Source organism: Beta vulgaris, chromosome 3, assembly GCF_026745355.1.
Source record: "Beta vulgaris subsp. vulgaris cultivar EL10 chromosome 3, EL10.2, whole genome shotgun sequence".
Lineage (NCBI taxonomy): Eukaryota > Viridiplantae > Streptophyta > Magnoliopsida > Caryophyllales > Amaranthaceae > Beta > Beta vulgaris.
Genome location: NC_079204.1, coordinates 436295 through 458866, shown reverse-complemented (window position 1 = coordinate 458866; position 22572 = coordinate 436295). Strand labels below are relative to the sequence as shown.

Genomic DNA, 22572 nt, shown 5'->3' with positions numbered 1-22572 from the left:
GATTTTATAAGATCTTATAAGATAAGATAAGACAAAATAAGTTAGAATCAAATGGATCCTAAATAGTATCTTTAACATTAAAAGAAATTGGAGTTAAAGCCAGTACCTTAGCATACTTGGAGATCATAAAAAGGCCAAGGAGGCACGTGGTAAAGACCTTGACAATGGGAAGGATGACAATTTTGAAGGTGAAGAATTCCACACGTAATAGAGAAAAACTATGTGTAATTAAACTTTGAAATTATTTAAATAATCGTCTTTTAAATTGAATCTTAACAAGTAGTCTATCAGTGGTGCGAAACATTACACGTCTTTTCAGTAAGGGAGCGAAAGGTTAGACCTTAGAAAGCCAATATTCGATTTGACCTATAGACAAATATGCAAGCATATATTTCATGCTTGTTTAAGTAATAGCAATGAGATTCCCCAATATCATGCTAAGAATAGCTAGGATTTCCAGAAGAAGATGTCAGTCATTTGATTGCTTATTTGCTTCATATCTAATATGGAGAAAATGAACTACAAATCCATATAATTTTGAGTAAAATCGTAACAAAACCTCATAAACATGCCTAATTCTATCTTAATTTTATAAATAAAAAACAGCATGTTAGTATATCGGCCATAGGATTTCCAAGATTAGAATGTCGAAGTAGTAGTTACATAATATTTCCACATGTGGAAACCCGTGACATGATCTTATCATTGAGCACCATTTATCAAGACAACGACTAGACAAGTTTCACTGAGTATATAGTACTATTCTTATTTTTGAATCCAAGTTGGGCATTGCCTAGTACTCCATTGAAAGATTTTATTTACAGATATAAGGAAAGAAACGCTATTATTTTCTTAATTCATAAATAATTTTAAAGCATACCCGAGTATTTATATGTATTTAGGTGACACGTGTCACACATGCATGAAACACTAGGCCGTATGTGAAATAGTGGACCTAGTAGTAAGAAAAGAACTTTTCAACCTCAAGATTTAGGCTTCAATTCCTATTGGGGGCAAATTGGCAGAGGATTTCCTCTTATCATCCCCCTATCTCAAAGTGTCTGCCCGCGAATTCAGATCGGGTTAACCTGCCAGAAGTTTCGATCTAACATGATCCTTCATCTTACTATGGAGTCCCTAATGGGGCCAAAAAAAAATGAAACAGTAGATTAGACGTTAATAATTGAATGACTTGTCAAATTGCATATAAGTGTGGTTTTTCACTTCAGTAAATTAACAGCATACAATAATCATAATCTCACCTTTACTTTAATCGTTTCTAAACATTCTCAACTTTTTATTTAATTGATAATATAAAAATCCTTCACAAATGAGAGGAATTTAAAAATCTCACTTTATAAGAAATAAGTAACGAACCTCTATCTCAGAATTGGAAGCACGACCTCCAACCAAATACGTCAAACCTGATTCTTTTCTCAACTTTGATATTAGGGTCCTATATATACAATGTATAAATAATGAGACTAGTATTAGTATCCTTGATTCCCTTCACATCTCAACATGGTAATGTAGACCCATCCCACTGCACTGAACAACATTGTCCCTTTTAGCTTATCCTTTTCCTCCATGTCTTCTCTTTTCTAATAACTCTGAATATAGTTCTTAAGATTTTTGCACACCACAAAGATTAAGATTCCAATTCTTATCCTCTCAAAATTAATTAAGGCTTCATTATTTTCTTTGAAATTACTGGTAATACTGGAGCTTGCTACACCATTGCTACTTCCAAGCTATTACAAACTATTAAGGTATATTGTATATATTTTACGTTGGTTTTTCTTCTTTTTTCCAAAATTTATAATCCTTCCTCGTTTTGGAGAACAACTAGACATAATATAGTTGATTATTTGTGCTAATCCTTCTTTAATTGGAAGCTTTGTTGGAGCAATGAGACTTAAATTTGTGGGCTTTTTTGTACTAAAAGTATAGGCATCTTAAGTTCAATTTCTTTATTTTTTTGATATAATGGATGCCTCATTTCAATTTCAAAAAAAAAAAAAGTGTTTGCATATGTAAATGCATAATTATCCAAGGAAATGTATTGTCAACTAAACCAAAAGTTTAAGCTGATGGTTGAGGCTCCATGAATAGATTTATACTCTATTACGTCCCCTCACGCAAGAGCTCTTTGGGCTTGAAGTGTGAATGCAGCACAGGTCTCCCTCATACCTGGCGCTAAATATTCTACTGAAAGGAGGTGTGGATGAGATTCGACTCATGACCTTTTTGTTACGTTGGCTCTTGATATCATGTCAAAGGACCAACTCAATCAAAAGTTTAAGTTGATGGTTGAGGCTCCAGGAATAGATTTATACTCTATCATGTATACTTCAAAAAGGTTATCCTTCTTAAATGGTCAAAACTTCATGTATAGCTAAGTTCAGATTCGATGTTTAATATAATATATAGACTCTAGCTTTTGGAGCGAGAAAAAGAGATAAGAGTGCTAGCCTTTTCTCTTTGACCTTTTTTTTCTTTTTCTTTCAATTGACACATGGTAAAACTGATTTTAGTACAATTAAGAGGTCAATTATTTAAATCTTGTTTTTAAAAAGTTTTTCCCGAGTTCATTATTAATAATTGTCATGCACATATACGTATCAATTATGTATTATTTGTTCATATTTTTTTGAGTTAATAATGATACATTGCACATGTTTAATCAATTTTCTATAATGACTAATCTATGGAATTGTGTAAAAAAAAAAAAGACAGGTCATTGGTGTAAATTAGAGTGAAGAAAGAGTAATTGATTAAAAAAAGGAGATAGAAGAAGAGATGAGAATTGGTGTTGTAGGTGGAGGAATAAGTGGACTAGGTGCAGCATATGAGCTTGCAAAAGCTGGAGTTAATGTGGTGTTGCACGAGAAAGAAGATTATTTAGGTGGCCATGCCAAAACCGTTCATTTTGATGGCATTGACTTGGATCTTGGTTTCATGGTTTTTAATCGGGTAAGTCCTTTTCTCTTATCTGCCCCTTCTATTAACTTCGTTGTCTAATGAACCTATCAAAAGGACTATAAATATAGAGACATATTGGGACTTATCCTAATTTATCTCGCTAATTATAACGGTTTAAAAAAATTGGCAAGTTTAGATAAGGTTCGCATGTTGGTGTTTTGTGTACTATGTTCTAGTTTTAGTTTTGAGGGTGTTCGATATAGTTGGTTGTTTTACTTGATTGGTTTGACCGGCTGTTTTTGTTGGTTGCTTATATTAACTTCCTTGTCTAATGAACCTATCAAAAGGACTACAGATTTAGAGTCAGATTGGGACTTATCCTAATTTATCTCGTTAATTACAACGGTTCAAAAAATAGTAAGCTTAGATAAGGTTCGCATGTTGGTGTCCTGTGTACCATGTTCTAGTTTTAGTTCTGATGTTGTGACTTGTGATAGTTGGTTGTTTTACTTGGCTGGTTTGACCGATTATTTTTATTGGTTGTTTGACTATGCATGTTTATGAAGTTGTAGTAAAATCAGTTACTAATGTTGGTAGTTTAATTAGTGTAAAATCAATGCAAAAGCTATAGAAAATACGGCTAAAAAACCAGGTTGAAAAACTCACTTTTAAGCTAGCCAATAAACAAACAATCGTTTTGGTTGTTTGACTAAATGGATATTACAATTGAAAAATATTAAATTACCCAACCGAAATTCAAAAATCGGACAAAATTTAAGGGAAGATCTCAAAACCTGTACTTACTCTCTCCGTTCCATAATAGTCTAAACATCTTCCCTCGTCCGCTAAAAATAAGTCATCTTTTGATTATTTCCTGAATAAGTCTACCTTCGGCGCCTATCAGTTTTAAACAAGTGAAATTACAAATAATATAATTTTTTTCTTTCTTTTTGTAATTTTTAATTTCTTTTTGTTTTCTCTCTTAAGCTTTTGGAGAGTTACACATATCATATCTAAGCGATTAAATAAGTTAACAACAAGCAAAAACTCGATAAAAACATATTGGTATTAAATGTTGACTTATTCAAGGATAATCAAAAGCACAACAAGAATCCGCGCTTTTAGCGTCTGAATTTACCGTCCGGCACGATCAGACGCAAATTAGCATCCGTTGACTTGTTCTTAGCGGATGGCTTAAAGGTTAACTTATTCTTGACAATTTTTCCTTATATTTATCCCAAATTAGTTTGAACATTTTCATTTTTGACATGATCTAACTATTAATATATTATTTATTTTATGCTCCTTTGGCCCACACTCTAGCTTTTACTATCAATAGAAAGTTGCCTAACTTTCTCTCTTTTCTAATAAAAATACCCACCAACTCCTATCACATCTACTTTTTAAATAAAATAACATTTGATAACCACACTACAACGTATCACCTTAAAATACGTGTCCCAACAAGTGTTCAGATCTTTCTGGGACTGAGATAGTATGTTACATAGCGCAACTAATTAGATAGCTTTAAAATCCTTTTTGATTCGAATCTATCTATCTATATCTATCTATCTATATCTATCTATCTATCTATATATATATATATATATATATATATATATATATATATATCCAAGACAAACAAATATCATGCTGCCATATGTACTCTCCCTCCTCCACACAATCAAATCAAATGAAACATTAAACAATAAAAATGTGTGTTTCAAGACTTAATCCTCTAACCCTTAATTTGATATGCTAAAGCACTAACCAATTACACTACACTACATCGTTTTATATTTCTATTTTTGAAGACTTCAAATACATGTTGATAAATAAACCGGGGCGTATTTCCCGAAACACGAACTAGTTATATTCCAAAATCCCCCTATTATATTTAAACCTGTCAGACGTTTGCATTGCCACGTGACATAACCATTGTAAAACCTCAATAGCTCACAATTTCCTACTTGATGAAAAGAACCAAAGTTTCACTATATGCTTTATCTACTACTTCTATTGAGGTAAATTCTAAAATTTTACTTGTATTGAGCAGGTCACATATCCAAACATGATGGAGCTGTTTGAAAGCCTCGGCATTGAAATGGAGCTCTCTGATATGTCATTTTCTGTAAGCTTAGATAAAGGCCGAGGATGCGAATGGGGAAGCAGAAATGGCTTAAGAGGTTTGTTTGCACAGAAAGCTAATGCAGTCAATCCATATTTCTGGAAGATGATCCAGGAAATAATCAAGTTCAAAAATGAAGTTATAATGTAAGCCATTTTGTCTTATCATTGTGATCACTAGACTTGTAACCAATTGTAGCATATATCTAAATATGTCACTAGACCTGAAACTGAACCAAACAACTATCATCTTGTTGATATACGCCTTGAATTATTTGTCGCTAGGATTAACCAAGCACGGGGTCTCCTGGTGATTAATTCACAATTCTGTACTCCCTCCTAAAACCTAATAAAATCAGTTCTCCATGCTGTGTGGACGTAGCTAACATCTAGTTAGTGAACCACGTTAAATCCTTGTGTCACTTGTTCATTAATTTTTTTGTTTCATTAATTGTCTGTCACAATAGTTTCCACTAATGGCATTGACAATGTGCTTCTAAGGTACCTTGAAGAGCTTGAGAATAACGCAGATATAGACCGTACTGAAACTCTTGGCCATTTTATCAAGTCAAGAGGTTACTCTGAGCTGTTTCAGAAGGCTTATCTTGTAAGTGTCACTTGTCATCTTTAATTGTTGCTGTCTGTAAATAAACTTATGCCAATGAGTATGTGCTTTATTCAACAACACTTGCTGCTTAACGTGTGTAGGTTCCAATGTGTGCTTCAATCTGGTCTTGTCCTTCAGACACAGTCATGAACTTTTCTGCTTTCTCCATTCTTTCCTTCTGTCGCAACCATCACTTGCTGCAGGTTTGTTTCGCCAACCATTCATGCTATAAATTTGTAATGTATTCTGTTCGTGTGTGTGTTCCTTCTGACTGAAGAGTTAAGTTGCACATTGGTTGATGACAGTTGTTTGGCCGTCCACAATGGCTTACTGTGAAAGGGAGATCGCACTGTTATGTAAGTAAGGTTAGGGAGGAGCTGGAAGTTAGAGGAGTACAAGTTAAAACCAGTTGTGAGGTGCAGTCTGTTTCAACTAGTGATGAAGGTGAGTATTCACCTGAAATCTAATTTAAGATGAGCTGTGGGTACCTTGTGCTCGTAAACTTGGTAAACTTAGTGAACGTCGTGTATATTTCTTGTCTGTGGGAGACCGTCTGATCACCACTATATAAGGAAAATGCTACATGCATGGTGACCCTGCATTTTTGCAGTTGCTGTTTGGGGGACAAGATAAAAGATTTGGACAACTTACAATGATTATAAAGGTTTATCTGATAGGCGATAATAATTTGTGGCAATGGTAATGAACTAATCTGTTATTTTGTGACAGTCTCATGATAATTTCATGGTAATGCTTATGTATCTTCAAATTTTCTTTATAAATTTCCATTATTGATTAGGTGGTATTGAGTTTGTAATGGTAATATACATGATAAAATACACATGTTTACAAATAAAGTTCCGTTACCATAGGGATTGACATGAGTAAAGCTCATGGTATCATCCATATTAGATTACTTGGAGAGTTGAGACGAAGGAAGCCTCAATGCCTCATTCATGGTCCATGGATCATATATATTCTATATGACTTACCTTTGAACCACCGTTAGTGTAGGTGAGCTATATTGAATTCCAACAACTTGTTCAACACTTCTGCAGGTTGTACCTTGTCATGTAGTGATGGCTCAAACGAGGTATACGATAAATGCATTATAGCCGTTCATGCTCCAGATGCCATAAGAATACTCGGAAAAGAAGCAACCTATGATGAAACTACTATACTGGGTGCTTTCCAATATGTCTACAGGTTTGGCTTCCTCTGTCAGACAGTCTCTTCTCCCTGTAAATCCACTCCAGTTGCCTTCTGAATCGTGAACCACAACATCATTTTAAAGCTGTATTTTTTATTCATTTACTCATTGCAATGAATCCCTTATGACATCATTTCACAGTGATATATTCCTCCATCGTGATAAAACTTTCATGCCTCAAAATCCAGCAGCATGGAGTGCGTGGAATTTTCTGGGAACTATGGACAGTAAACTATGTTTAACATACTGGCTAAATGTACTACAGGTACATTATCTGTACCAATTTTATCTGAGTGAGTCCTTTTCTATGATCTTTGTATGTTGCATCCATATCCGTGATAATATCCAAATGGTTCCTTGGTGTTTGAGCTTGCAGAATATTGAGGAGACCAATCTGCCTTATCTTGTGACTCTAAATCCACCTCATCAACCAGAAAATGTGCTGCTCAAATGGAGAACTGGTCATCCTGTACCCTCTGTTGCAGCAACAAAGGCTTCCGTTGACCTTGATAATGTTCAAGGAACAAGAGGAATATGGTTTTGTGGAGCATATCAAGGTATAGTATAGCTTAAATCTAACATCACGGCTTTATTGCTCGAGTACATAACCATGTCGTAGATAGACATTTGCTAGTCACTTTCAAGTCAGCTTGTTTCCCTTATCGTTTCTATTTTTTCACTTCAGGTTATGGTTTCCATGAAGATGGGTTAAAGGTATCATTTTTTTTCCTCTTTTCTTCAAACAGAAATATGTGCTGTTGTTGTTGCTGTGTTGCTGTACATAGGTGAAGTAGTTGAGTAAGAGATTATAGGTTTAATCCTCAGGCAGGAATGATTGCTGCTCAAGGACTTCTTGGAAAAAGCTTCAACAACATCCTAACAAACCCGAAACAGATGGTAGCTTCTCTGACAGAAGCAGCAGCTTGCATCTTCGTAACGAGATTTCTCAGCAACTTTATTTCTGCTGGATGTTTGACGTGAGTTCTGTCTCTTTTATCTGCAACCACGGCCATGTAATAGAGTGTTCAAAGTGAGCCACTAATATAACCCTCAAAAGTGTAGTTGAAACAGAAACAAAACTCACTACTTGTAGGATTGGGATTGAACAAGCTAAAAGCCACAATATATGCATATTCTTGTTCTATTCTAACATAACTTACTTTCTATTTTACAGTTTATTGGAGGAGGGTGGCACCATTTTGACATTTGAAGGGTCAAGCAAAAGTTGTCCTTTGAAAGTTGCATTAAGAATTCACAGCCCCCAGTTTTACTGGAAGGTCTGAGTCTTACTTCGACTTCATTAGCTATTCTCGTATACTAGCTCCAATCCTTCTGTTTATAACAAATAGTCACATTGATACTATAATTTGAATTAGTAACGTGACAACTAAATCCAGATGGTAGAATTGATGAGGTTGAATATTTTTACAGGTTGCCAAAGAAGCAGACTTAGGCCTAGCAGATGCATATATTAATGGAGATTTCTCATTTGTTGACAAAAATGAAGGTCTTCTGAACCTTTTTATGGTAAACTATGAACTTTTTTGTACAACTGTTTTAAGACTATTAATAGTTCCTGCTAAGTCTTTCCCTGGCGAATTTCTCATGCAGATCTTTATTGCTAGCAGAGATTTAAATTCCTCTGCTACACTGGTTAACAAAAAGAGGTAAATTCTACTGAAAATGATGTTGTAACCAAAGTATTGCTTAGAAGACTCAAGTCACTTGGATAACAATGTTACAACTTTGGCTTCAGGGGTTGGTGGACACCAATGCTTTTTACTGCTGGTATTGCCTCTGCAAAATATTTTTACTATCATGTTTCTAGGCAAAATACACTAACACAAGCTCGCCGGAATATTTCTCGCCATTATGACTTGGTATGAGGAGTTACTATGATGCATTTTCTTGGCACAATTATATGTCACACAGCAAATTATATCTGGCTTCTTCTGATGTTAGTTTGTCTTAATTATGGATTTCAGAGTAATGATATGTTTTCCCTGTTTTTGGATGAGACAATGACATACTCTTGTGCTGTCTTTGAGGTCAGAATTGAAGTTTTTAGCTCAACTTCCAATGTTTCCAAGCGTCAAGGCATAACCTTTCTTGACTTGCTCATAATTCTAAATGTTTTACAGTCTGAAAATGAAGACTTGAAAGTTGCTCAAATGAGAAAAATCTCTCTTCTACTGGAAAAGGTAAGGGTCCTCATCTCTTGCATTCCTATAAATAATCTGTTGTTATCGTTATCGATCAACTGAGACTTACGAGTACACTAATGTAGGCCAGGGTAGAGAAACATCATGAGGTGCTTGAGATTGGTTGTGGTTGGGGTAGCCTAGCTATTGAAGTTGTGAAGAGAACAGGATGCAGATATACAGGCATTACTCTTTCAGAAGAGCAACTGAGATATGCAGAGGAAAGGGTAAAAGAGGCTGGCTTGCAGGTAAGACAATCTATTACTTTTTTTTTTTGGTTGCTCACCCTATTCACCGGAGCTTTGCTCCAACTACATCCGAGTCCGACCTGTCGCACACCTGACTTTGGTGGGTGAGACTCCTAACAAGAGTTTCTGCATGCAGTGAGGCTCAAACTCGAGACCTCCCTTAAGCGACATCAAGTTGCTTATCACTTGAGCCAACTCTTGTTGGTATACAATCTATTACTTGCGTGCCAACATCAACAGTAGCGCTTAAAATCAATCATCTTCGGGAGAACAGTTCACTCACTATCATCCAACAGTCTCAACTAAACCCTATCTTTAAACAATTTCAACTATTGATTTACTAAAAATGCTCGTTTGCTTCGTTTTCACAGGATCGCATAAGGTTTCTTCTCTGTGATTATCGTCAATTGCCAGATGTCCACAAGTATAATAGAATTATCTCCTGGTGAGACCTCAAGGCCTTCCTGGTGAAGATGACTTTGCTCTAAATCTGATGAAGATATAAGCCTTGCCTTCTGATGTTCTGTTTCTTATAATCTTATTGCGCAGCGAGATGTTAGAAGCTGTAGGACACGAATACATGGAGGAGTTTTTCCAATGCTGCGAGTCCCTACTGGCAGCTAATGGCCTACTCATTCTTCAGGTAATAGCAAGAACTCAACGAATCAATTCTGTAATAGTGTTATAACTTTCTGCTTGTTCCATGTATCCTTCTAAGAGACGTACTGTTTCCTCTACAGTTCATTTCTATACCAGATGAACGATATGACGAATACAGGAGAAGCTCAGATTTTATTAAGGAATACATTTTCCCAGGTGGGTGTCTACCGTGCTTGAGCCGAGTAACATCAGCCATGGCTGCTGCATCTAGACTTTGGTACGTCCAACAACTGAAAGCTAAATAAATGTCTGATAATTGAAGGAATATGTACTAAATTGTGTGTGTTACAGTGTGGAGCACATAGAAAATATTGGAATACACTACTATAAAACACTCAGATGCTGGCGTAAAAATTTTCTGGAACACCAGAGGTTAGTCAGCTCTGCTAATTCTTCTTGTTCGACGTTACAGTAGAACTGCTCTAAGCCTCTACTTAATTGACATTAGTGGTGATCTTCTCTGATTGTTTATGGATTTCCAGCAAAATTCATTATTTGGGATTTGATGAGAAGTTCATTAGAACATGGGAATACTATTTTGACTACTGTGCAGCAGGATTCAAGACACGGACACTAGGAAACTACCAGGTACTAAATATATGCCATGTCGCTTTCGTTTTTGTTTCGTCGATAGACATGGGAAATCAACTTGAACCCAACTCGGTTATATTAACTCGACGTATCAGGCAATTATCTACCATTTTCATTTTGTATAGTTCTGTGAACAAACCGAAATGGACACCAGACCGATTACGAACATGGACAATTTACATGAACTGTTAGTTTCACTCATGACATACCTCAACAAAGCAATATAGGAGCTTACCATCAGACAACTTTAGACTTGCTGTCTTGGACCCAAAAACAACTACTAACTCGAGGTCTTGTGTAATGCAGATTGTTTTTTCACGACCTGGAAATCTCGCTTCATTTGGTGGTGCATATGCAGGCACACCCACACTCCTTTGATCATCGTATAAGCGTTCCCCAGACCTCGCGGTCGTGGGTACATCAGCTGGTTGTTTACGGCAAATTTTGGTTTGACATCTCGAAAAGCATTACCATTGCTATGATTCAGGGGAGTGGAAATTCTTTGTGTTGCATTCATTGATTGATCGAACAAACGAATTAACAGTTATAGCATATGAAGTCCTTGATTTTTTTCTGTAGCACCCAATCTTACTTGAAGGCATTTTAGTTTTGAGACTCAACACACACACATGGCTTTTATTAAGGCAGAAACTTTGATGTGGTAGCCAACAGTCGAGTTGAGACCTTGTTTAAAACACAGCCTTTTTATCACACTTTCAATTAGGCAACTCACAAATCTCAAACTCGGTTACTTTGATACTTAATCACAAATATTTAATCAGGAATATAACGTATACCGCCAAAGCTTACACAGCAAGCATAGAAGAAAATGTGTATGTCATCAAAATAAAATCTTAGCCCACGTACAGAGATGAAAATGAGAGCATTTCTTTACATTTTGAATGAAATGACAAAAAATGAGCCAAAAAGGAGCTTTTCTTACAAACTTCTGAGGCGAGTTAGACGTCTTATCTCAACAACAAAAATTGGTATCAAAACTAAGTCACGGTACCAAAATGTAACTTCAGTACCAAACTGAAAGTTGGTACCAAAATAGAGTCGGTACCAAAAAAAAATTGTCTTTTTCTGTAAAATGTCATATGAAACGCCAATACTTTCTCGAAACTTCTAGAGAGAAATCAAAGCTCATTCTAGTAAATTTATGTTTGATCTCGTAGCGGCAGTTGAAGTACTATGATAGTGACACTAGGAGTATCTCAAAGTAGTAGAGTTAAATAGTATGTCATCTAATTTATATTGCATCAAACATAAAAAGTTGTACTTAAAGTGCAAACATTGCATTATCAAGTTGCTGACGAACACAGATTAGTGGACACTGGACAGCATGGAGAAATAACCAAATATGGGAGGAAAAAAATGTCACTCATGCTGACCACTTTTATGAGAAGATAGAATGTTCTGGCATGCGAGCTTCATTAGCAAAGCTCTATATAATGTTCACAAGCATGCAAAAAAGAAAATTATACACCCTAACACACCTATACACAATAACTTTCTGCTCATTGCTCATTCGCGAGCAAATGGGATAAAAATTAGTCTTGGAAGCGAACCAAGAGATATATATTACTCCGCAACACTTAACTGACGATTACCAATGCGAATGTATAATAGCTCGTTCATAGCACTATTCAAGTAGTTTTTCAGTAACTGTGCAAGTTCTTACTACAACTTGCGGAGGCATGATGCTCCCATTTAAAATTTACCATAAAAAACACTACACTAGTCACTACACTGCCAATTTTATGTATTTTGTTACCATAGAAGGAAAAACATAATCTGCAGTCTGCGTTTGTGAGCTCAGATCAGACATTCTATCAATAGTTTGTAGTACTTTCAACCTAAATCAATGATACCAAGAAGTATAATGCAGTATATCACCATTTTATTCAGATTAACTAAATCCTAACCTAGATGCATAAAAGCACTCTCGATTCTGCATAGGTGGTCATCTAGGTTCTTCCCGTGCTGTTTCATTTTCTTAGGAAGTGTCCAGGAAGTTCTTTCAATTATAGTCCCATAGTAAGCAGTCTCCTGATCCCCTCGATGGTTGTACTTCCTGCGTTTTCCACTCACTTCCATGTCAAACAAAACCACTCCTAGATCTCAAGCAAACAAAACCACTAGTACAGATCTCTATATCGGTTTACCTGAGGAAACTATAAGTTTATCTACCGAGATCAAGAACACGCATTTATATACCAGGGTTCCGATGGCGTTTCTTGAAATGATTATACCTATGAACCAAACACATAGGGTTCTAAAAATGGGGCATGAACTCTAAGAATGAACTATCCAACTATTATACACTTTAAACTAACTGAAAGCGCTCTTGTATAATAAGAACAAAAAAACTATGAAATTCTAAATGAACTAAATGACTAATCATTCAAACGAGACTAAGCAAAAAGCAAGCTCTAACGGGGAACTCGACTACTTCAAAAGACACTAACTACTTTGTAGCCTACTTCAACTGCCACAAGCAGTCATAAATGATAAAACTATACAAAAGATTTATCTTTTCATTCCATAAGACAAACCAAGCTTTAATAGTCAAAATTTCCTAATAGGACAAACATATTCCTCTAATATAGCTAAGGAAGAAAATATCCTCAATTGAGCTCAGACATACCGAAGGGAGATCATCTTAGAAATTTCCTTCAGCCCCACCATAACTTGATAGAAGATTAGAGGTTAGAACGGAAGAGGGTCTTGCGTGGGTTGATCAGTCCCAGTGAATGCATTATGCCATCAGAATATTCTCTCACGATAAAAAATGATTCCAGGTTTTAAACATTCCGCCACAAAGTTGCATTTAGCTGTGTGAAGCCCCTCACTTGAGAACTCGAGCACCTCTCCTGTACAACACAAGGGCAAATACATGGAGAAAATGATTATGCCAGTCTGAAAGCTTCAACTACCACTATGTTATCTCTATCCACTACGAACTGATCAACCCGACTTGTCTACAGCTCCAATCTCTATCAGTATGAGAGGGTTCACTAAATCTCTGTGATAGTCTACTTCACAAACACAAGGTAAACTACAAAGAATTTATGGTTTACCACCATGCATGCACACAAGTTTTCCTGCTAACCTGATTAATTCAAGCAAGTAACACGCAACTCAGTTAAGTGCTAAGAAAATATCAACCAAATAAACAGAATTAATATAAGCTTATACAGCTTAGATTCTACGGCAGTAATAGAGCAGCAGTAACAGGAAATAAACATCAAACAGCACACGGGATACCAAGCTACACTCAATAAGACATAAAAAAGAAGCAACTAGTACTCCAAAAAAAACTAATTATTTATTATTAGATGCTAGAAAGATAACTACTGCAAAGTACTGGGAATAAAGCAAGCGAACCAGTCCAACAGTATACTTGAGATTGAAAGGGGCTATTCCTTTCCATGATAACTCAGTTTGATGAAGAGCTACAGCTACTGCACTTGCCGATTTTGAGCCCCTCCATATCCACCACCATAGCCCATCTGAGGTCCATTTGCCTGGCCCGCATAAGCTCCAGCCCCATATCCTCCATGACCATTGGCATCGCCGTATCCACTTCCATAGCCACCTTGCATCTCTCCACCACCAGCAGAGGCATTGCTACCAGCGGCTCCTGCAGCACGATTTCCTACATTACCATAACCATCCCCGCCACCATAGTTATTATATCCATAACCTTGATTAGCATACCCCGAAGCTCCACTTGGAGATTGACCAGTTGGTCCACCACTTCCTGCAGCAGTAGCGGCCCAAGGACCTGCACTCCCATAGCCAGCTGCTGCACCATAAGCAGAGGCTGCCTGTGCATTCCATGAACTCCTTGCGGCGTTGGAAACATTGGGATTACCATAAGCAGCACTTGCAGGACCCCCATACCCAGGATTCCCACCGCCATATCCAGCATACCCACCATATCCCATGCCAGTATTAGCAGGCCCATATCCATAACCAGCTGCACCATAGCCAGAAGAACCATAAGGTGGAAATGCACCTCCAGCACTCTGAGATTGCATGTACCTATTAGAATCCATTCTACCATCATAAGCATTTTGACCACCACCAGAATTATAACCACCTCCACCGCCACGGCTAGACATACCAGGGTTAGCATCCTTGGGAAGAGCACGCTTCACCTCAACTTGTTTACCATTTAAGTCATGAAAGGTATTCTGTATAACTCTATCTACTGCATCCTCACTATCAAACGAGATGAATCCAAAACCTCGAGGTCTATCTGTGTTTTGATCATACATTATAACTACATCGGTTACATGGCCATAGTTCTCAAAATACTGCCTAAAACCTTCATCAGATAAAGTAGGAGGCAACCCCCCAACAAAAATCTTCTTAGTTCTGAAGTTTCCTCCTCCGCCTCCGTTTCTACTACCATTATTTCCACCTCTACCAGTGTTCTGCTGCTCTTCTCGCGACATGGCTCGCTTAGCCTCAACCTGGTTAACATTAACAAAACGAATTGCCCAGAAATTTATACATGGAAAAGTAACAAAACGACTTTTCAGCAAGCATCCACATACATCCAAATTCCATATAACCCTAAAAAATAATATCATAGCCAAAGAAATAACACACAGAAACACAAAATGTCACATCAATCACACTGATAATAATCTAAATATAACAAATTCCCAGAACAAACGTTTGTGCATACAAGAATAACAGAGAATGAATCGATGTGGGGCAGACACCAAGTAAATTTATCATATTACCCTTCTCACATATTCACTCAAAAACTGTTCTCCAACCAAAATCTCAATTCAAGATAACTAATAAACCAAGTAAAACTCTGAAAATCTGACTTTAGAGTATAAAAAACACATAAGATCTACATCAATATCACTTTTTCAAGCTAACCCACAACATTAAAACATACATAAAATCCAATACTCAGATTTACAATACAAAAAATCTAAAAGAACACTCAAAAAATAAAAATAATTAACCAAAAAACTCAGTAAAAAAAACTTACTGGTCTTCCATCAATGGTGTGTTTTTCCTGAAGAACTCTATCAACAACAGAAGGATCTGAAAAAAGAACAAACCCAAAACCTCTAGGTCTACCAGTAGCTTTATCTTTCATAATATTAACCTGAAAAACATCACCAAATTGTCCAAAATAATCTTTCAATTTTTCTTCTGAAGTTTCCCATGAAATCCCACCAACAAACAATTTCCCCTGATCTGAATCCATCGTTTTTTGGATTAATTGATTGATTTATGAAGTTTTACAAAAACCCTTTTTCTCAATCTCTCTCCTCCTTCAAATTTATTGATGGGTTTGTGAAAAAGATTGGATTTTTGAAGAAAATGAGGAGAGAGAAAGTGAATAGAGGAGCTTGAGAGGTGGGGGATAAGGGTTTGTGGCGGAGGGTTTGGAGGAAATGGGATTGGGGGAAGGGACTACTGTTTTACTGATGTATGAGATTCATTCTTTTGGACGGTCAAGATTTTTTTGGGTTATTTTTTTTTGTTTTTTTAAAAATTTTATTGTAGGTTAAGACAGCTGGATATTGAAGTCATCTGTTGACTAGTGTCTCCCACGTGATGTGTACCAGATAGCACGTGAGATGATCTTCTGAAAATATATTGGATATTTCCCCCCGAAAATATAAGGCCGGTGTCTTTTAGACTACCTGTCATTTGGTAGTCGTCAATAAATTGCAGCCCCTAATTGATGAAGAAGGGGTAAAGGAGTTAGGGTTTTAGAGATAAAAAAGGAGAGGGGAGGCTTATAATACCTAATATTATTTTTTACAAAAAATATAACATATGTTTTTGTTGAAAATATGCTTAAAATGAATATTTGTTGAAAATAGAATATTTATTCATCGAAAGTGGAACAAATTTACTAGGTGTGTGGTGTGCATCGTGCTCCTCGGAGCACAACATATTGTTAGGATGAGGATTTGAACCCTAAACTATGTCCTGAAATTCAAGGTAATGCGCCACTAAGGTACCACATCTCCCTAAAAGGTGAAGAGTACATAAAACTTGATGAAGATGATAGATATGAATTAGAATCTTGATTCATGCAATTCAACTATTTTTATGGATTTAGAACTTTCACATTATTGTTGCGTTCTACTTGGTATGAATTATATTTATTTGGTATTTATATATTGATAAAATTGATATAACTGAAAATATGCATGGGCAATCCAGCACGGAGTAGGAGAGTTCGGTCTACGTACAAGCCCAAAGGAAGTTCCATACTAAAACCAATTGGCAACAGTAGGAGTAGTTCATCTAGCTTATATTGTGGTACTTTCTCTCCTCTTTCTCTAATGTGGGACAACTCACATATGCACAACATACATGGGGTTCAACACTCCCCCATAGCATACGGGTAAGGCAATCCTCATTGGTAATGATTGTCCAATAGAGGGACTTATCCAGTTGCATGACAAATGCCCAATATGAAAGGCCCAACAACCTTGGGCTCTGATGCCATGATAAATTTGATATGACTAAAAATAGGCATGGGAAACCCAACACGGAGGAGGAGAGTTCGGTCCACGTACAAGCCCAAAAGAAGTTCCATACTAAGGCTATGTTTAGTTCACCTGAAATTTTCTGATTTGAACTTATCTGATCTGATCTGAACTTATTTTTTATGATCTGATCTGATCCGAACTTATTTTTTCTGATTACAAGATCTTATCTTTTAGATTTTTCTCAATATATAAGAAAAAATATAGTCATGTGGGGTTTTGTTTGATTCGTCTCAATGAGTACTTTATTAATATTCAATTATTATAATTTTTACCAATATGTAATGAAAGATACAATGATTTTCAAATATAAGCATAATCTGAACTGATTTGATCTGAACTTATTTTTTCTGATCTGATCTGATCTGATTAGATCTGAAATAAGCAAAAATAAGGTGAACTGAACATAGCCTAAAACCAATTGGCAATAATAGGAGTAATTCCTCTAGCTTATTGTGGTACTTTCTCTCCTTTTTCTCTAATGTGGGACAACTCACATGTGCACAACATACTGGGGTTCAACATATATATAACAAAATGATTGTGTCTTGGTGCTTATTTAGTTATTTGTACACTATATGCATGGAGTAGGTGCTGGAAATCGTGTGATTAACCTTTAAGTTATTATGGCATTCATGTGCATGCTTTGACTCTCAGCATTACCATTGGAATTTCCATCTCTTGTACCATTATCTCGGGTAGAACTTTATTAGGAAATACTTGGTAGAAATAAAATCCTTATTAAACATTTGAACAAATACAAATACATATAATACTTCCCCTACACCTAACTTGCATTATGAAGATGGTACATTGCAATTTGCAAAATTGTGCACTTAATGCTCCAATTTCTTTAATGAAGCAATTTGGTGAAGAATTCAATGGAATTATTATATGATCGGAACTGTTGGATGTTTATTTTCTTTTCTTTTCTTTTCATGATTCACGTGTGAATAAGAGTTTTGGTGGTAGTGTTTAGCTTCACGTTTAGGTTGCATTCACTTTCAATTGACTTTAGTAATACACATTCTCATTTGGTTTAAGGGGTGTTCTTTTGCATCATTTGGTGATTTAATTTGGTGGTTAAGATTTGTTTGTGAATCAACATGATACACGAATACTACCTGAAAGTGAATAGATATTCATTAGTATATTAACCTTTGTGGATCGACATGAATATTACTTTGCTCTAATTGATATAATCACCAAGATCATGTTCTCCTTCAAAACATAAAGTGGAATAACTTGTCATAATCTCATATCATCTTTTAAAAAAAAATTATGAGTAGTACAATATATAACCTTTTATATGAACTTATTAACCACTAGGCACTAACTATACATGCAAAATATTTCAACACTTTTTATCAAACATCAAACTACCATTGAAAAATTACTTGGCTGTGATTCATGTAAAATCATTAGAGAATTTTTTAAATATAGTTTAAATGATGAAAAAAATATAGTACCTCAAATGTTCAATTTCGAGACTACACAAAATTAAGGGCAACAACACCAAAGTTTAAATTTACAAGACTTTAGACAGAGTCGTTACAATAAAACCACAACTATCTCACAATTATAAAATCATACTCGATTTATGACAAATTAAAAATAATTTATAAATACTTAGATTTGTTAAGTAGTTGTACCACATGTCAACACAAGCATGACGTATAACACCTCTCAAGTAGGACGTAAGCAAGCCACTAGAGCCTCATGCCATCTTAGCCTCAGGTTAGGCCTAGAACGAGCCCAACAATTCGTACATGCCTCTTATCGAATCTAACATCGAGACATAGCTCCTAAACTCTTAACTTCCCTAAAAAATTTATGTTTTTACTCCTTTATTAACCGACCTATAATTCTTGTACCGAATTTCAAAAATGATGTCCATAAACAACACACCACCACCCCACCACCGCGCCTCTCGTATCGGGCACGTGCCGGCGTGCCGCCATGCCGGGCCCGGCCCACGATTCAAGTATGAACCCCCCTTAGGCCCTAGGCCCCACTAAAAGCAAAATCAAAATACATGAGCAAATGAATCTTAACCGTCCACAGAAACAAATCTCATCAATCCCACGTTCTCCAAACCTCACAAAATTCCCTTTCTTTTCACCCGAGTACTTCCTCTAGCAAACCCTCCGCCCCAAACCCTTATCCCCCTCAAACCCCACTTTTTCTCTCCAAATTCTTCAAAAAAAAAAAAAAAACTCCATTCATTTTTCCAGAAAACCTATTGATAAACTCGAAGAACAGATAGAGAGAGAGAAAAAGACAGTATCTTTAATCTAAAATAGATGGATTCAGATCAAGGAAAACTGTTTGTGGGTGGGATTTCATGGGAAACAACTGAAGAAACACTGAAAGATTATTTTGGACAATTTGGTGATGTTTATCAGGCTAATATCATGAGAGATAAAGCTACTGGTAGACCTAGAGGTTTTGGGTTTGTTCTCTTCTCAGATCCTTCTGTTATTGATCGAGTTGTTCAGGATAAACACACCATTGATGGTAGACCTGTATGTTCTTCATCTTTTTCTGCATTTTTTTTTTCTTTTTTTTTGTTGGTTTTTTGATTCATTTTAATGGGTATTTCTTGTTTTTAGTACTAATGTTTTCCTGTAATTTTAAATTTATTAATATGCTTATGTTTATACTTTATATCAATTACTTCTTCATACTAGAATGTATTACTAAGGGTTTATGATAATGTGGTGTGTTTCTTTTTGGGGTTTTTTCATTTTTCTATGTAATATGCTTTGGAGTTGATAGAATATGATTAAAAAGCTCGAGAATGTTGTTTGCTACTGTATTGAATAGTGTACAAGTAGCTCATCTTTTGGGAAAAATGGCCATCATGTAGCGAAAATGTTGATTTGAATGTTGTTTATTTATGTTGTTTTACATGGTTTCTAGGGTTATATGTCTTTAATTAGTTTGTTGGGTTTGATTAAGGGTTATCTTATTATTTTTAAATCCACTGCAGAATGTGTTTTTTGCTCCCAAAAAATGTTTATGCACTTGATGTATGTCTGTAAGCTGTTTCTTTGTATAAGATTTTGGGCAATTCCTTTAATATCCAGGTTGAGGCTAAGCGAGCGATGTCAAGAGAAGAACAACAGAACTCTGGTAGAGGTGGAAACAGCAATGGTGGTAGAAATGGAGGTGGAGGTGGAAACATCAGAACTAAGAAGATATTTGTTGGGGGTTTGCCGCCTACTTTGACTGATGAAGGCTTTCGGCAGTATTTTGAGAATTATGGCCCTGTAACTGATGTAGTTATAATGTATGATCTGAATACACGGAGACCCCGAGGTTTTGGATTCATTTCTTTTGAGAGTGAGGAGTCAGTAGATAGAGTTGTACAGAATACCTTTCATGACTTAGATGGTAAACAAGTTGAGGTGAAGCGTGCTCTACCCAAGGATGCCAACCCTGGTATGGGTAGTCGTGGCGGTGGTTATAATTCTGGTGGTGGTCAAAATGCTTATGATGGTAGAATGGATTCTAATAGATTTATGCAATCACAGAGTGCCGGAGGCGCATTTCCACCTTATGGTTCTTCTGGATATGGTGCGGCTGGATACGGATATGGGCCTGCCAACACTGGCATGGGCTATGGTGGGTATGGTGGATATGGGGGTGCAAATCCTGGGTACGGTGGTCCTGCAAGTGCTGCTTATGGGAACCCCAATGTTGCCAATGCTGCAAGGAGTTCATGGAATGCACAGGCAGCTTCTGCTTATGGTGCCGCAGCTGGCTATGGGAGTGCAGGCTCTTGGGGTGCTGCCGCTGCAGGAAGTGGTGGACCAACTGGTCAATCTCCAAGTGGAGCCTCTGGATACGGAAATCAAGGTTATGGATATGGTAACTATGGAGGTGGTGATGGGTATGGTAATCGTGCTGGAGGAGCCCCGGGTAGCAATGCCTCAGCTGGTGGTGGAGAAATGCAAGGGGGTTATGGTAGCGGATATGCTGATACCAACGGTCAGGGAGGCTATGGGGCTCAGGCAGGTGGACCTCATGCTGCACAGATGGGCTATGCCGGTGGATATGGTGGGGGCCAAAATCGACAAGCACAGTAGCTGTAGTGTGCTTTAAGCTGAGTGATCATGGATTATAAAGTTTGTCATTCCAAGTGGCTAGGGGATAGCCTATATTTCCCTCAAGCATATTGTTGGACTGGTTGGCTTGCTAATTCACAGTAATATGCACTTTACAGTATCTATCTTGCTAGTCTTTCATAATAATTAGCTTTTCAGAGTACTAGTTGCTTCTGTTTACTATTTCTTTTTGAGTGTAGTTTTGTATCTGGTTTGCTGATTTATTTTCATTCGATGTTGCTGCTCTATTACTGTTTTAGTGTCTAGGCTGTATAAGCTTTTATTGAATCTGTTTAATTGGTTTTCTGCCCTTAACTGAATTTTTCATATCTTTTACTTGCCTGAATGTGATCAGCAGGAAGAACATATGTGCACGCATGTTTATATGCATAAATCATCCATAGAGTTACCTTGTGTTTTGAAGTAGGAGTCACAGAGATAATCAAGCTTCTCGTACTGGTAAAGATGGGAGCTGTAGACAAGTTGGGTTGATCAGTTCGTAGTGGATAGAGATAATGTAGTGGATAGAGATAAAGTAGTGGTAGTTGAAGCTTTGACAATGGCATAATCTTTTCTCCCTGTATTTGCCCTTGTGTTGTACAGGAGAGGTGCTCGAGCTCTGAAGTGAGGGGGCTAAGACAGCTAAAATGCAGGTTTGTGGTGGAATGTTAAACATGCGATTGATCGGTTTTGTGATGAGAGAATGCAATTTCTGGGACTGATCAACCCAAGCATGTCCTCTTCGGTTCTGATCTTCTATGAAGTTGTGGTGGGCTGGTGGAAATTTCTAAGTTGATCTCCATTCGGTATGTCAGAGATAAATTGAGGATTTTTTCTTGGTTAACTTTAGGAAATTTGACTATCGAAGTTCAGTTTTATATGGACTAGAAAGTGGAATGCTTTTGATGGTCTAATTAGTTGTGGCTGCTTGTGGCAGTTGGAAGTAGGCTTTAACTTTTTCTTGCTGAACTAGTGCATAACTAGTCCGATACTTACGTTAGAGTTTACTATTTCTTAGTCTCTTGCGGATGATTACTGAGTTAGTACATTATATTTCACTGGATTATTACACATACATTTATCACAATTTCACCGTCTTTATTTCAAAGTCGTGTACTCAGAGTTTATTGATCACAAGATCATGCCCTTAACTGAAGCCTCTTTGTTTAGTTGTTGCATACTTCGGTTCGAAGCTGCTTTTCCTTGATGTTTTCATTTTTTATTTTTAATGCACTGCGGACTTTAGGTTTTGTTCAGCAACAAGGAAGTTCAGCAACGAGGAGTTTAGGTCTTTATGTGCACGTAGGACTTCAGGTTTTAGTTATGATCATGGTTCTTTTGCTGACCAATGTTTA

The 22572-nt window shown here is 36.6% G+C and overlaps 3 protein-coding genes across 11 annotated transcripts; 2 read left to right on the top strand and 1 right to left on the bottom strand.

Annotated features, from left to right (window-relative positions):
* Positions 1–1483: 1483 nt before the first annotated feature.
* On the top strand, positions 1484–11144 carry LOC130589343 (uncharacterized). 5 transcript variants are annotated; one of them, XM_010672660.4, is made up of 24 exons: positions 1486–1769; positions 2737–2973; positions 4979–5196; positions 5551–5656; positions 5758–5859; positions 5962–6100; positions 6715–6862; positions 7008–7131; positions 7243–7423; positions 7552–7580; positions 7692–7843; positions 8041–8143; positions 8298–8393; positions 8478–8533; positions 8623–8746; positions 8852–8914; positions 9008–9067; positions 9154–9315; positions 9687–9760; positions 9865–9958; positions 10056–10192; positions 10267–10347; positions 10458–10563; positions 10873–11144. In XM_010672660.4, the coding sequence occupies exons 2-24, from the start codon at positions 2800–2802 to the stop codon at positions 10942–10944; spliced, it is 2601 nt and encodes an 866-aa protein (XP_010670962.2). In that variant the 5' UTR covers positions 1486–1769; positions 2737–2799; the 3' UTR covers positions 10945–11144. The 5 variants fall into 5 exon arrangements, with proteins under 5 accessions (XP_057249437.1, XP_010670962.2, XP_010670961.2 ...); XM_010672659.4 differs by having other exon boundaries at positions 2733–2973; XM_057393454.1 differs by lacking the exons at positions 9687–9760; positions 9865–9958; positions 10056–10192; ... (1 more) ...; positions 10458–10563; positions 10873–11144 and adding an exon at positions 9452–9678 and having other exon boundaries at positions 1484–1769; positions 2733–2973.
* Positions 11145–12901: 1757 nt separating this feature from the next.
* LOC104887888 (heterogeneous nuclear ribonucleoprotein 1) lies at positions 12902–16016 on the bottom strand. 3 transcript variants are annotated; one of them, XR_789392.3, is made up of 3 exons: positions 15587–16016; positions 13957–15050; positions 12902–13442 (listed from the first exon to the last, which is right to left on the bottom strand). XR_789392.3 is itself a non-coding variant. In XM_010672656.3 (2 exons), the coding sequence occupies exons 1-2, from the start codon at positions 15806–15808 to the stop codon at positions 14031–14033; spliced, it is 1242 nt and encodes a 413-aa protein (XP_010670958.1). In that variant the 5' UTR covers positions 15809–16016; the 3' UTR covers positions 13733–14030. The 3 variants fall into 3 exon arrangements, 1 of the variants encoding a protein (XP_010670958.1); XR_789393.3 differs by having other exon boundaries at positions 13973–15050; XM_010672656.3 differs by lacking the exon at positions 12902–13442 and having other exon boundaries at positions 13733–15050.
* A 3164-nt stretch (positions 16017–19180) lies between these two features.
* LOC104887887 (heterogeneous nuclear ribonucleoprotein 1) lies at positions 19181–22325 on the top strand. Of its 3 annotated transcripts, none has more exons than XR_002039448.3 (3): positions 19181–19633; positions 20198–21299; positions 21821–22325. XR_002039448.3 is itself a non-coding variant. In XM_010672655.4 (2 exons), the coding sequence occupies exons 1-2, from the start codon at positions 19412–19414 to the stop codon at positions 21197–21199; spliced, it is 1224 nt and encodes a 407-aa protein (XP_010670957.1). In that variant the 5' UTR covers positions 19181–19411; the 3' UTR covers positions 21200–21532. The 3 variants fall into 3 exon arrangements, 1 of the variants encoding a protein (XP_010670957.1); XR_789391.4 differs by having other exon boundaries at positions 20198–21318; XM_010672655.4 differs by lacking the exon at positions 21821–22325 and having other exon boundaries at positions 20198–21532.
* Positions 22326–22572: the final 247 nt, after the last annotated feature.

Coding starts and splice junctions, on each gene's coding strand:
- LOC130589343 (XM_010672660.4), top strand. CDS start 2,800: ATGAGAATTGGTGTTGTAGGTGGAGGAATAAGTGGACTAGGTGCAGCA. Junction 10,193..10,266: donor GCTGCTGCATCTAGACTTTG/GTACGTCCAACA, acceptor TGTGTGTTACAG/TGTGGAGCACATAGAAAATA. Junction 10,348..10,457: donor AATTTTCTGGAACACCAGAG/GTTAGTCAGCTC, acceptor ATGGATTTCCAG/CAAAATTCATTATTTGGGAT.
- LOC104887887 (XM_010672655.4), top strand. CDS start 19,412: ATGGATTCAGATCAAGGAAAACTGTTTGTGGGTGGGATTTCATGGGAA. Junction 19,634..20,197: donor ACACCATTGATGGTAGACCT/GTATGTTCTTCA, acceptor TTTAATATCCAG/GTTGAGGCTAAGCGAGCGAT.
- LOC104887888 (XM_010672656.3), bottom strand. CDS start 15,808: ATGGATTCAGATCAGGGGAAATTGTTTGTTGGTGGGATTTCATGGGAA. Junction 15,051..15,586: donor ACACCATTGATGGAAGACCA/GTAAGTTTTTTT, acceptor AATGTTAACCAG/GTTGAGGCTAAGCGAGCCAT.